Genomic DNA, 14106 nt, shown 5'->3' on the forward strand with positions numbered 1-14106 from the left:
CTCTTTTTTCTGACTGAAGCTTGGCTATTTATAATGCTCTTGTTGTGACCTAATGGGCTCAGAGTGAAGCCCGAAAATTCTGATGTTCGCAAGCTTCGCTAGGCGAGGGAGTTGCTCGCCTAGCGAGCAAGCTAGTTTGGACTTTTTCTGGATTTGGTGCTTCGCTGGGGCGAGTGTCATGACGAAGGGTTCGCTAGGCGAAGGAATTGCTCGCCTAGCGAGCAAGTTAGTTTGGGCCATTTTGGATTGAGTCCGTTGTGAGCTGGGCTTTTGTTCCTTTAAGATCAGTGCCTTGCAGAATAAGTCGGAGTGCCTCGAAAAATGCCTTGTAATATCAACGGGCAAATTTTGGGGTATGACAACTATAATTTTGTATTTTCGTTCAGGAATAAAGTGTTCTCCCTCTTAATTCCAACTTTAGAGTAAAATAATTGATTTTTAAAGAAGGTCACATCCATAGTGTGGTAAAATTTTCTTGTTGTTGAAGAGTAACACTTATAGCCTTTTTGTTTTAACACTTATAGCCTTTTTGGAACTAATTATGCCTAAAAAATTTGAGATTGTGAGCAAAGGCTGAATACCCAAATATTTTAGGTATAATTAGTTTCAAAGTCCCTTAACTTAATTTAATGTTTCACTTTGGTCCCTTAACAATAAAATGTTACATATTAGTCCCCTAAGAATGGTCACATTACACACAAAAAAGTCATTGCCGTTAAAAATTCAGAAAAAAAAAATATTAACTTGGCTACGTGGCATTACAAGTTGGCAAGCTGAGTCAGCATATATATTAAAAAAATGATATTTTATTTAAATTGAAGAGGTTTTATTTTATGAGGTTAAAAACCACGCAAAATGTTAATAATGTGTAAAAGAATATTAAACACTTCCATGAGTGAATAATGTATGGATCAAACAAATATCTTTTCCTAAATTAGTTCATATCTGCAAATAAAAAATCATTCAGTTTAATACAACTACAATAAATAACACCAACAATCATATTCATCAGCTCAAGGGAATCCTTTAGATGCCTTTGCAAAAACGTCTCTCTCCACATGAACCAAAGCTTCGGATTTCTGCATCAGTGTGCGACCTAAACCAAAAAACTATGTCTTTTGATGTTATTCTAACAACTGTCATTTCACATACAATATCACCAAGAGAAAGAAAGCATGTGCAGTAATGTAGGCTCGGTAACTGGTAATGACAATGCTGAGGAAAATGGTTGTTTGAACCCCTTTTTGAACAACCTATTCTCTGTAATCTCATGAATAACACTCCTTGTTTCAGGCTTCGTATCAAGATGACGAACAAGGAGTTTCGATAAATCCAGCAAAAACCACCTAGAACACCTAAACTCCCCCTTGTTAATCTTCTTATACATACCATAACATTCTGATCATGAAATGGCAAATAGCAGGAGTACCACAAAAGTTATGAAACAAACCATCCTGTTTAATCTGATCAGAAACAACACTCAAACCAAAATCAGACACTTTCAAATTACCATTCTCATTAAGCAACAAATTCTCTGGCTTAAGATCTCTATGATAAACACCTATAGCACGACAAAACCTAATAGCGGAAATCAACTGCTGAAAATACTTTCTAGCAACCTCTTCTTTCAACTTTCCTTTCGCAACCTTATTAAAAAGCTCACCACCACGAACATAACTACATCACAAAATAAATCTTTATTTTTGTAGCGATTACCTCAAACATTTGGACGATGTTAGGATATCAGACGCGACGAAGACTCGAGATCTAACGATTTTTATTTTATTTTATGCTGACTCTTCAGATCCTTATTCACCAACTAAACGTCAAATAAAAAAAAACCCATTTAGTTGAAATATTACAAATTTAAAGAACAAAAAAAAACAAATAATACAAGGAGACTTACCTCAATGGTTTTGGTTCTGCCATAAGGGGAATCTCCAACATAAACCTTATGAGTGATCTGAAAAGATTTAGAACTAGTTCTAGAAATGCTAAAATATTTCACAGGTGAAGAAGGTGCATATTTTTGGATGGTCTGGAATCTGGAGGAGCATTCCACATCTCTTACAATATTGTCAAAAAAAATTGCAAGTTGTTTTGCTGGGAAGAACCAATTATGTTCCTACAGGAATGGAAAAAATGGACAGTGTTATGGGGAAAGCTGAAAGAATCCGATGAAATAAAATTAGGGTTACATTGTTTCACATGTTTAATAACAAATAATAATAAATTAAAAATAAACAAAATAAATATCCAGGTAAGATAACATACTGCTAAGTAGAGTGCCACATATGCACAGTTTAACGTTTTTTCTCAAAATTTAACGGAATGGATCAATTTGACTAACATAACCGTTTTAAGGGACTTTAATGTAACATTTTTTAACTAAGGGGTCAAAGTGAAACAATAAATTAAGTTAAGGGACTAAAAGATGAATTAAGCCAATATTTTATATGGGATTGAGTGGATAATTTTGCAGGTTGGGAAAAAGGCTTGTAGAGTGGAATAAGGTGTGTCGAAGTTGAGGAAACAAAAAGACGTCTTATATATGAGATAGGTGGCTAAAAGGAAAGCCTCTCCCAAAAAAGTGTTTTGGTACATTTGTGGCTAGAATGAGAGATCTTATTACTTCTAATAAGTTTCTAATTTTCCTTTTTGCGACCCCATTTTTTGGGGGGTATCTACACATGAACTTTGGTGTACAATTCAATGGGTTTTAAGGTAAGACTCTAGAACCGAATTAAAATATTCATGACCATTGTCAGTTTTGAGCACCTTAATTTTTGTTTGGAATTACGCTTACACCATGGTGTGGAAGAACTCAAATACTTTTCCAACATCTGATTTCTCTTTCATAAGAAATACCCATGTGACTCTTATGTGATCATCAATGAACATGACAAATCATTTAGCATTTGTTATGTTGCTGACCCAAGAAGGCCTCCACAAATCAATGTGAATTAAGGAGAAAGGTTGAAAGGGTTTATATGATTTAGGTGCGCATGTGTTATGGGTATGCTTTGATAACTGACACACTTCACATTGATTTTTTTTTTGGTTTTTATTAAAGAGTGAGAGGAACATTTTGTAAAAATACGTGAGATTTGGGTGGCCTAATCGATAATGCCAGAACATTACAAACTCTTCATTATACGGAGAAACTGCACTATTTGGAGAAACTACTGCACAAGAGTTAGCTTTGAGTTCTTTGGAGAAACTTTCAACTTGTAGATAATAGAGTCCACCACACTCTTTAGCATTGTCAATTGTCTTCCCAGACTCCAAAATCTGAAACTCACACAAATTAGGGAGAAATTTAGTGACACATCCCAAGTCTTTGGTCAATTTTATAATATATAGCAAATTGCAATCAAGTTTGGGCATATACAATACATAATTTAGAGTAATATATTTTGAAATAATAATTGAACTTGTACCAATAACCTTTGACAAAGTGCCACCAGCAATCCGAATAGTGGAGTTATCATAATAGGGACAATACTTGTTAAATACTGTTATATCTCCTGTCATGTGATCTGAGGCTTCTGAATCTATGATCCATGATTTTGGTTTTGCATTGCTAGTGTGCATAGCATGTAAAAAATTACCTTTTTGTGCTACTATAGTTGTGCCACTTTTTCCTATAATAAAAATAGTTTGTTGGAGCATTTTCCACGGTGTGTCCATTTGTTCTTTGTTGAAAGGATAATTTTATTCCACCTCTTCATAGGTATTTGATTACTGCCTCTCCCGTTGAAGGTAGTTTTGGTCATTCAATCTGTGACTAATAACGAGAAGTGCAACCCCATCTACTGAACTGACAAAATTTATGGAATCTCTGTGGGTGTTCCTTCTGTTTTTTCTTCTTCCATGACTAGGTCGATGAAAGAGATTAGGGATGGTTTAGATCTAACTCTGATACCATATTAAAAGTGATCTGATTACATAAGGAATATAGATAGGACATAGAATTTAATTTTGTACAATCAAATAATGTTTGAAAATTAATTCACTATAAATGTTATTCTATAGTAAAGCATGAAATAAAAACAAAATTTTAATCCTAATTATTACCTACTAATAGTTGTACCATTAAAATCCTAAAGTTTCAATTTTGACTTCTTAATCAACTTACAATTGAATTATCTCTTTTCCCTTCTAAGGGATTTTTGTTCCAAAGAAAAACAATGAAAGCAATTTTTTTTCTTTTTCCCCCCTTAATCTCAACTCTACTTATTTTTTTCCATAAGATGGAGGGACCAAAATCGTAAATTGGAATAAGGATGGATCAAAATCGTTGTTGGCGGAAAAAAAAGGGAGATCAAATAAATACATTTAAGCCAACTAATTCTATAGAAGCAATGATACAGCCATCTATACTGCGCAATGATTATTTACATCAAAAACCTCCTTGATTCACATAAAAAAAAATGACCTTGAGCAAGCTAGCATATCAGAACTGGATAGGGAAATAAGCCCAGTCAATGAAGCAATGACCCTTCAAGAATTACTCCCATCTAGGAGAAAGAGTAACCACCTAAGAGTTAGCATTTGACAGCACCACACTTCTAGAATTGTCAGGCTAAGAAAACATCATCAACATTGCGCTATGTCTGTGTCTTCAAATTTATATCTATAAGCTCAACTTGTCTGCTCAAACAATCAACTTGATCATCATAACAAGACTCTTCCTGTGTAAAGCCAAGTTTTAGATCATTTGCACCTATTAGGTGCCCTTCGACCATGGTATTATTGGCATCCAAATCACCCGCATAAGTTTTAAGATGCATCTGGCTTTGAACTTCCATGGTTTCTACATGTTGCGAAGCCGTATGCAGCTTTCCAAGCTTTGCTTTGTTTTGGCCTATAGAAGGACTGACCCTACCTTGTGACACTGTAGTGTGTGGCTGCATCCGCCCACGTGGATTGCATACTGACGGTTTCACCTACATAACATAATGATACAGATTGAAATGTCAGATGAAGAAAACAATGAGGGAAAAAAACACTATATCCCTAAACATGTATTGTACATGCCTTTAAGCTACATGACTTAATTCGTATTTTAGTCATACAAAGTTTGTTAACACATCCATAAACATTACACTGCAAAATAACGCTCACCCCTTCAAAGAAGCCAATTTTAGGTGATGGCTGTCGAAGGCCTAAAGGTTTCTTGGGAGAGTGGGTAAGCACCTTTTCTGCGGCAGTAGCCCCCCTTACCCTCTGGCTGATGGATCCAGCATTTCTAGTCTCCTTCCCTTCTAAGCATGAACCAGTATGAGATTTTTGAGAATTCAAAACATGTCTAGCATTATTCCCTGGTAAATGCTTTTTGCTAGAGCTACTGTGAAAGATAGTCCTTGAACTGTTAGACCTAACTTTAGTCATAGAAGTTGATGGTGATGATGACTCAGAAGACCGATCGCTAATAGAGCTGGCAGGGGAAATACTAGAAGAGAACTTGGTAACAGACACCAAGTCTGAAAGACTAGAATTGCTAGACCTAATTTTATCTCTCGAAGCAATTCTAGATGGTGTTCTGACAACTGAGCAAGAAGAGGGTTGTGTTTTGGTTCCAGCATCAACTTTTCTTTTCAAGGAATTCGATGGTGATTTGCTAATATTACAGGCTAAGTTGCTACTGGAAGATGAGCAAATTGTTGATTTTGCTTTTGTAGCAAGCGGTCGGCCTAAAGAGGATTTGGACAATGTGATGGGTTTAAGCCCATTAACTTGAGAGCCCTTAACGACAGTTGTGTTCATCACAGAATTGACCTTACCTGAAAAAGGCCAAATAAAATTGAAAGTGAACAACAGTTGAGAACAAGACAACTATAAGAAAAGAGAGAAAAAAAAGATTCACACAGAAAATTCTAACCACAATTTTTATTATTCGCCCTGTCCTTTTCACTTTTGACATGAAGATCGCCAATGGAACTTCTATTGGATGATATTGTTGAACTCGGACTAGACTTTCCTAGTGTCTTTAGTTGCTTTGAAATACATGGTTCTTCCCTTCTAGCAACAGGTTTCTTTGAAAAAAAAATAAACATAGAATGACGGATATGAAGTGACTAAAATTCAATTTCCTGATGCATGACTTTTATATGTACAGAAACACAAGTTCTTTTGAATGTTTTCTTTAGTTGCTTACCCGTGATAGGTGTGGAGAAATAGGATTCTTTTTTGGCAACTTCCTTGTGCTTTGCATGCCTGCACTTGGACTCTTGGAACTTGGGACCTTCATCCAAAACTCTTGGTTATTACATCTACTTTTCAATTAATCCAAACTCGTATGACAAAAATATTCTGGTCTATCACTTGACTAATCCATTTACCTTCTTATAAGAAGCCATGCCAACCGCTTTAGAAGCTGAAAGGAGCAGCTGGAAAAACTTAGTATGACTAATAAAATAAATCAATGCATTAGAATAATAGGCAGAGTAAATTAAATAAGATTCAACCTATTGCTTTGAATTAATCAGAAAGTGACGGGGCAAGATAAAAGATAATAAAAGTCATTTCATGTCTTTGCAACTAAAGTCCTGAACCAATTCCAACTATAATAACAATAATGAAATCACTGTCAGATCTATGTGAAGATATAAGTAGAAGCTTCCGTGACTTGCATCATTTAGTTTGAGTTGGGAGATAATTGTTTTATAGGAAAACACAAAAATATTCCAAAAGTCTCGTAACATAATTTGAAATTTCAGATTCATTCTTCTCAATTTGCTCTTTTTGAGTTTCAAAATGTTCACGCCGTTGACCTCTAGAGTAATTTAAGATAGAAGTTGAAGCTTCCTTGACTTGCTTCGCTCTTCTCAAGTTGGGAGGTATTTTCTTTTACAGAACTCCTGATAATAAGGTCTCTAGAGATAAATGACAACATTATATGCATCTAGCGGTTGTGTGGTTATGACAACATTATATCCTTGGAGAAAAAATCGACTAAAGCCAATCTTTTTGTACTTTGTAAGCCCATGCTTTATTTATTTTACAGCTTAAGACTACGTAAAACAAATAAAACAGAAAAAAACACTGCAAGGATGTGAACCACAGTTGATAAAAAGGTTTTAAAAAACGGCCGCCGTCGCGTTAAGATTTTCGTGATTTCGGTCGGTACATGTGTCGCACTAGTGACTTCGATCATCGCGGTATGAATTAACCACAATTTGTTCTTTAACATATAAAACGGTGACGGTATCGATATCGCGGTCACGGACTGTTTCTTAAAACCCCTCAAGTTCAAGGTAACAAAGACTTACAGCCACCAGGATGGAACCGGGGTAGAACTTCTCTATTTAACCTTGCCGCATCGGACATCCTGCTGAAGTTCTGAATTGAAGCTCTTACATCTTGAAACAGATCATCCTCTACACCCTCCTGGATCAAGCTATTGTTACTTTTAAAAGTAGAGATGGACTCACACGATCCCTTTACATCCTCTTGAATCGCCGGTAGCGATGATGTCTGCTTATCACCCTTCCCAACCCCCACAATCATACTACTCAACTCCTCAGGTTCCAAAAAACCTGAAAATGCATGGCTCTTACGTTCAATCACACAAGAATAAATAGTAGTAATAGCAATAACAACAACAATAATAACAGGGATAACATTAATCCTAAAAATTTACAAACTTTTTACTTTTGGTCACTTCAAATTGCATACTAATATCAAATTTTGAAATTATTATTGGACTAAAACATGTTTAACCCTAAAAGTAATAATAATAATAATAAAATTACCAGGACTTGTGAAAAAAGCCGTATCCCAAGCTAAACTCTGGCGCAAATTACACTTAGTGTTTTCAATCGCAATTGGACGAGGTTCCCGCTCCCACTCGTTGATTTTGGTGGCAGCGTCATCGAATTCATCTTTCAAATTTGAAGTGCATATCATCTCTGAGAACACATTCTCGAAAGTTATGAAAAACAACAACAGTAACAGATTAATCGAGAAAACAAAACAGTGGTTTAATAATGAAATTCCCAAAATGAAAATAAACCTGAATGTTGATGATGGAAGGGATTGCCGATGAGAGAATCGTCGGCGGAAGAAATATCGATGAGACTGAGACGGCGATCGTCGTCGTTACCGTCTGTTTCGGAGGTGTTCATTTCGCAGTGAATTGGATTTGGGGATTTTTCAGTCGCGTAAGAAAAACTATAACGGAAGAAGAATGCGGTTATGCGGTTTTCAATCTTGGATTGAAATATGAGAGAATACTCAAAGCGCGCCAAAACATTGTATAGAGTCTATTTTAATTGGAATTTTAAAAGACATTTTAGGTCATAAAAAATATTAAATTAATACCTCCATTATCTTTTAATTATAATAAGCAATTATTGACTTTTATATATATATATATATATATATATATATATATATATATATATATATATATATATATATATATATATATATATATATATATATATATATATAACTTATTGTGTCGAAGGGGTACAAGATAAAAAAAAAATTCTTATAAAAATTTATATTAGAAAATGCAATTACAAAAATAATATTATGTTTTTAACTTACGCCCCGATGACACAAATTAACATTACCCTAAAAATTAATCAGAAATAATGTAAATCATAAAGTCACATTTCTTTATTAAATTTGTAACGTTCAGGAGAAAATCTTTGAAAAAATATATAGAATAAATAAGGTATTATAAATAATAAGTCACTGCGGAAATGTTAATATATGTCTCCTAACATATTCCATCAGTCCCAAATTATAAGACTTTCTTCACATTTTATGTAAATTAAGATGATGATCGTTGTACGGGAAAAACAAATTATGTCTGAGTTTATTATATTCTGCTTCAAATATAGCAAGATGCAGTAATCAAAACTTTGGAAATTCACAAATATAACTTTAATCTAAGTCATATAACTATTGAAACTCAATTCTATGTATTATCATGCTAACAAAATTAACAACTCATGAAAATACTAGAACTAATAATGTCAACGATATTCACATAAACTCAAATATCAAAATGTCAAGAAATCAAACTGCGGCAGCTTTCATGGAAGCTATTTCCTTTTTGCTTCTTCTGCGTCGCTTCTTCCCTGGGGCTTTCTTTGGCATAGGAGGCAAAATCTTGAGTCTATAACTCTTTAATGAAGGTCCAAATATGTTATACTGTCCGGCACTGCAAAAAGCACTTTCGGCATCAATGCGTCTTTTGAAAACAACTTTGACACATTTAGTTCTCTCTAATAGTTCAGTCTTCGATTCAATTAGCGGCCCGAAACGGGCAAAGATTTGGATCAGATCTGTTGCTGAAGGAACCGAATCGAAGTTTGTGAATTTCAAAGTAAAAGCTGTCGGAGAACTTTCGCTCGCATGCTCCACCTGATTGGGAGGTTCTGATGCAAGATTTTCAACTGTATTTTGATGGATTAAACCCGTACTAAAGCTAATTTCAGCTGCTTCTTCCGAAGTGCTCGTATGTTCCACCATAGGTTCTGCTCTGAGATTTTGTTCCACATGATTGAAAGGTTCTGATATGAGATTTCCATCCTGCAATAAACCGGTAGTAGGACCGGAGAAACAATCATTGCAAGGTGTCGTCGGTATAGAAGCTGTCGGTATAGAAGCTGTAGCAGAAGCTTCTGCAGCAGCTTCTATACAGGTTATTACTCCAAGTTCCATCGGTGTCGAAACAGAAGCTTCTGCAGCAGCTTCTATAGTGGTTATTACTCCAAGTTCCATCGGTGTCGACACAGAAGCTTCTGCAGCAGATTCTATTACTCCAAGTTTAATCGGTGTCGACACAGAAGCTACTGCAGCTGCTTCTATTACTCCAAGTTCGTTCGACATAGATACTACAGCAGCCGCTTCGGTAGCAGCAGCTTCTATTTCAATTTCCATCGGTGTCAACACAGAAGCTGTAGCAGCAGCTTCCATAGACTTTATTACTCCACCTTCCATCGGTGTCAACACAGAAACTACTGCAGCTGCTTCTGTTACTCCAAATTCTTTCGACACGGAAGCTACTGCAGCTGCTTCTATTACTCCAAGTTCTTTCGACACAGAAGCTACAGCAGAAGCTTCTACTTCAATTTCCATCGGTGTCGACACAGAAGCTGAGGCAGCAGTTTCTATAGAGGCGGCTATTACTCCAGTCTCACCATCACACCGTTGTTCTAAAGAAAATCCCTGCTCGAGGAAAGCAGAATTGTTACGGCCAGTGACTTTTCTAAAAGCCGCAAAGTAATGTATCAAATCAGTGTTGCAACTTTCTCCTGCAGGATCTTTGGCAGCCAAGCATAGTTGAGACCACATATCACCTACTGATACATTCTGGAATTCGGTGCTGTTTCCGGTTTGAGAATTATTGAAACAATTGTCATAAGTATTGCAAGCTAACTTCGGTTTTCTGCCACGCTTGCGTGGAGTTGAATTGTTAACAGCAATTTGGAAATTCTGGAAACAATCATCAGAAGTATTGTTAGCTAACTTCGGTTTTCTGCCACGCTTGCGTGGAATTGAATTGTTAACAGCAATTTGAAAATTCTGGAAACAATCATCAGAAGTATTGTAAGCTGCCTTCGGTTTCCTTCCACGCCGGCAAGTAGATTTTTCATCTTCAATTTGGAAATAATGATAAGAAGTATCGTGAGATACCTTCCGTTTCCTGCCACGTCGTGAAGTGGGATTATCCCCAGCTTTCTTTTCTAGAGTACATTCACCATTTGGAGTCCATGAGTTCTTCTCAGAGATCAAATCTGGCAAAAAGCATTCACCTGTTTTCAAAACTAGATCATTGCACTGCTCGTCTTCTCTTACAGGTAGAGTTTCCATATCAGGTACAAACAACCGATCATGCACTGCAAACTCAGGCAGTTGCGAATAGCCTTTCGAGCGATAGAAAGCCGACACTTGGCCACGAGCATTTACCAAATCCAATCTATCAAATTCGTTAAGTGGTGACTGAGCTAATGATTGAACAAAACTGACAAGTTCTGCAGGTTCAAAAGATTGTTTACAGATTTCACCATTAGCAACTACTTGCGTCTTCAGGTTAGAAGACACTTCTTCCGGCATACAAGAACAAGACAGGCCAAATGCAACCCGTCTTGAGGCTTCCTCTAGAGCACAATCAACAGCAAAGCGGAAACTTTCACAACCAGTCTGTTTCGCCATTTCGGAGAAATGCTTATGAAATGGCTTTATCATTGACACTTCATTCCAAGCAAATTTCTGACCCCCAAAATATGCTATCAGGTAACAATTCTCTTCCCAGTAACTCTTTGCCATCTCTGATGCAATTGAGGGATCATAGATCTGACCAGGCCACCAAGGATGGCCCCTAACCTTTCCCCATACTAAATCAGATACACGATAATTAACATCGGAAAACACCGAATCTCTTGCCACATTATCATTATCCTCCTGAGTGTTTTTATAAGAATTAAGATCAACAACAAGATCTAAACCACAATAGTTGTATTGCATATAATTCTGAATCTCATTTACTTGTGCATCTGACAGAAAAGACTTTCTTGAAAACAAATCTTCCATTTCCAAAGACCCTTCTGCAACCTTCGCCACATCCTCGCGCTCTTGTTCAATCTGAACACCATTGTTCAATCCAAAAACCAAATCTTTACCTGACTCTGCACAACCTCCACCAGTACTTTGAATCACAGTTCTCTCAACTTCATTCTGCACCAACCAACTTGAAAGTTTTCCTACTTTCCCATCACATCTTCCATCAACAACACCCAACATTCCTCCCATTCCTCCATCCGCCAAACCATTAATTTTTTCTGGATAAAAACCCTCTTTTTCACCACCATTAATCGAAACATTACACCCAGAGTTCATTTGAAACCCAACCTCATCAGTCCCAGAAAACAGCCCCGTTGAACCATTGACTCCTCCCACATCACCAATTAGAGTTTCAGAAAAAGAAACACCAAGGTTAACATTAGACCACGTTGAAGATTCAAAACCAAAAACATCATTCTCTTGACCAAATAAAACATCACCAGCATGTAAATCCATTCTATCAGAATCTCGAGCCATTATAACAGAAAACCTAAAACACAAAACACATGCATTCATATTACAACAACAGAACACAAAACACGTTCATGCATTATAACGATAACGATGTAACTATACAACATTGTAATAAAATAGTATAACATGAACAATGAAAAAAAATCCTAACCTTTTTTCTTGATATGAATTTTGAAGCAGAATTGATATAAAGTGAAACTGAAATGTGTGAGAAAATCTTGATTGATATAGAGATAGAGAGAGAAAGGGGTGAGGCGTTAAGAAACCGTGGCAGAGTTTGTATGATTTTCGAACCAGAAAAAAAGGAGTTTCTGTTGAACACCGTGGGTATTCTCGTAATTTTGATTTTTGTTACGGTTTTGGTAGTACTTTTATACGGTATCACGAACCTCCTTTGTATTAATTACTCAGATGCTAATATTACTGTTACATTTATATGTAAAATTTGGCAGAAGATGGTATTAATTTGTTTTAACTCTATTCAAGAAAAAATTAATTTCTTTTAACTCAAAAGATTTCAAAATTAATTTAATCACACTACAACTTTTTTTAACATCGTCCCAATCCGTAATGAAATTTTTTAGATTAATTTTAAAAATATTTATATACTATAATTTGATTTGAGATATTTCTAAAACTATTTTTGTTTATAATTTTAGATTTCAGTAATTTGTTTTAAGATCTATATATGGCGTTCAAAAATCAAAAAAGAAAAAGACAGAATTTTTATATGTATATAGAAAAGAAAAGAAGAGAAAAAAAATGTATAACTAATTTATTTTTTGTTTTTACAATTTTAGAAAAGTTCCATGATTTTAAAACTAATAAAATAATTTTAAAATTATATTTATATTTTTTATGGAAATATTAAATTATACATAAAAATACTTTTTTAGCCAAAAAAAATATATTTATTTATTAAATTTTTTTAACTTTGACTATCTATTTAATCTAATGAAATAATTATAAAAGTATATTATATTTTTTAAGGAAATATTAAATTATACATAAAAATAATTTATTAGTAAATGATTATTATTTAAATATATAAATGCATTTATACATAATTTAAAATAATTACGATTTACTCCTTATCTTCCAATAAAAAGGCACTAATATTTTATTCATAATTATTAATTAATTATGTATTCAAAATAAAAATATTGTTTGATGGTAATAAAAATATTGTTTGATGGTTGAGAGAGAGTTTGTTTCAATTAAAGATTATAATAAATAATATTTGAATATGTTTTTTCTTTTGTATATGGATTGAATACTTCCTAAACTTATTTATAAATTATTTTTTTATTTATAAAAAATAAAAAAATAAAAAAATATTAATAAAAGAAGTTAGTTCGGATATCATCTTAATAACTAAGTTCGAGTATGTATTTATTAAATATATCTTAATTCTATTAAATCAATAGTTAGTAGAATATCATTATAATTAAATTGAAAAATAACATTTACAATGAATCATTAAATTTAAACATCACGAATATGTGAGATTTTAATAAATAATAATAGAGGAAAAAGATTTTAGAATATGCAAATTTTGTTCAAAAGAGAAAAGTGATCTTTTTTATAAAAGAAAAAAGAGAGACTTTAAACTTTTTTTTTAATCTTTATAATATTAGAACAATAATTATATTATAGCTCTACCGCGGAAATGTATTGATAAATTTTATTAGGTTATTATTAAAAATAAGTTTATTAATGTAAAAATAATATAGATATATTAGCATGATTTATTTCTTTTAAATATTGTGTTTTTAATATAAAAATAATAATTTAATAACTTTTATTTTATGAAAAGTAATATATATATATATATATATATATATATATATATATATATATATATATATATATATATATATATATATATATATATATATATATAAAGAAAGAAATTGAGGAATCAACAAAAAAAAAATTTATAGTTATTTAATTCAATTTATAGCTTAAAAAACAGATATTACATAAATGATAAAACATAAACAAATAGTTAAAAACAAAAAATAGAAAAAAATAAGAGATATAACAAAT

The 14106-nt window shown here is 33.7% G+C and overlaps 2 protein-coding genes and 1 pseudogene across 2 annotated transcripts; all 3 read right to left on the reverse strand.

Annotated features, from left to right (window-relative positions):
• Window positions 1–892: 892 nt before the first annotated feature.
• On the reverse strand, window positions 893–3534 carry LOC127094241 (CBL-interacting serine/threonine-protein kinase 12-like; annotated as a pseudogene).
• A 753-nt stretch (window positions 3535–4287) lies between these two features.
• On the reverse strand, window positions 4288–8261 carry LOC127098659 (uncharacterized). The gene is made up of 8 exons (XM_051037314.1): window positions 8018–8261; window positions 7758–7913; window positions 7275–7541; window positions 6345–6379; window positions 6161–6247; window positions 5885–6038; window positions 5128–5786; window positions 4288–4949 (listed from the first exon to the last, which is right to left on the reverse strand). The coding sequence occupies exons 1-8, from the start codon at window positions 8127–8129 to the stop codon at window positions 4611–4613; spliced, it is 1809 nt and encodes a 602-aa protein (XP_050893271.1). The 5' UTR covers window positions 8130–8261; the 3' UTR covers window positions 4288–4610.
• Window positions 8262–8917: 656 nt separating this feature from the next.
• Window positions 8918–12378, reverse strand: LOC127098660 (uncharacterized). The gene is made up of 2 exons (XM_051037315.1): window positions 12209–12378; window positions 8918–12073 (listed from the first exon to the last, which is right to left on the reverse strand). Exon 2 carries the CDS (start codon window positions 12058–12060, stop codon window positions 9034–9036), a length of 3027 nt encoding a protein of 1008 aa, XP_050893272.1. The 5' UTR covers window positions 12061–12073; window positions 12209–12378; the 3' UTR covers window positions 8918–9033.
• Between the last annotated feature and the right edge of the window lie 1728 nt (window positions 12379–14106).

This window comes from Lathyrus oleraceus, chromosome 6 (assembly GCF_024323335.1).
Source record: "Lathyrus oleraceus cultivar Zhongwan6 chromosome 6, CAAS_Psat_ZW6_1.0, whole genome shotgun sequence".
NCBI lineage: Eukaryota > Viridiplantae > Streptophyta > Magnoliopsida > Fabales > Fabaceae > Lathyrus > Lathyrus oleraceus.

Coding starts and splice junctions, on each gene's coding strand:
- LOC127098659 (XM_051037314.1), bottom strand. CDS start 8,129: ATGAACACCTCCGAAACAGACGGTAACGACGACGATCGCCGTCTCAGT. Junction 6,248..6,344: donor GCATGGCTTCTTATAAGAAG/GTAAATGGATTA, acceptor TTTTGGATGAAG/GTCCCAAGTTCCAAGAGTCC. Junction 4,950..5,127: donor AAATTGGCTTCTTTGAAGGG/GTGAGCGTTATT, acceptor TATGTTATGTAG/GTGAAACCGTCAGTATGCAA.
- LOC127098660 (XM_051037315.1), bottom strand. CDS start 12,060: ATGGCTCGAGATTCTGATAGAATGGATTTACATGCTGGTGATGTTTTA.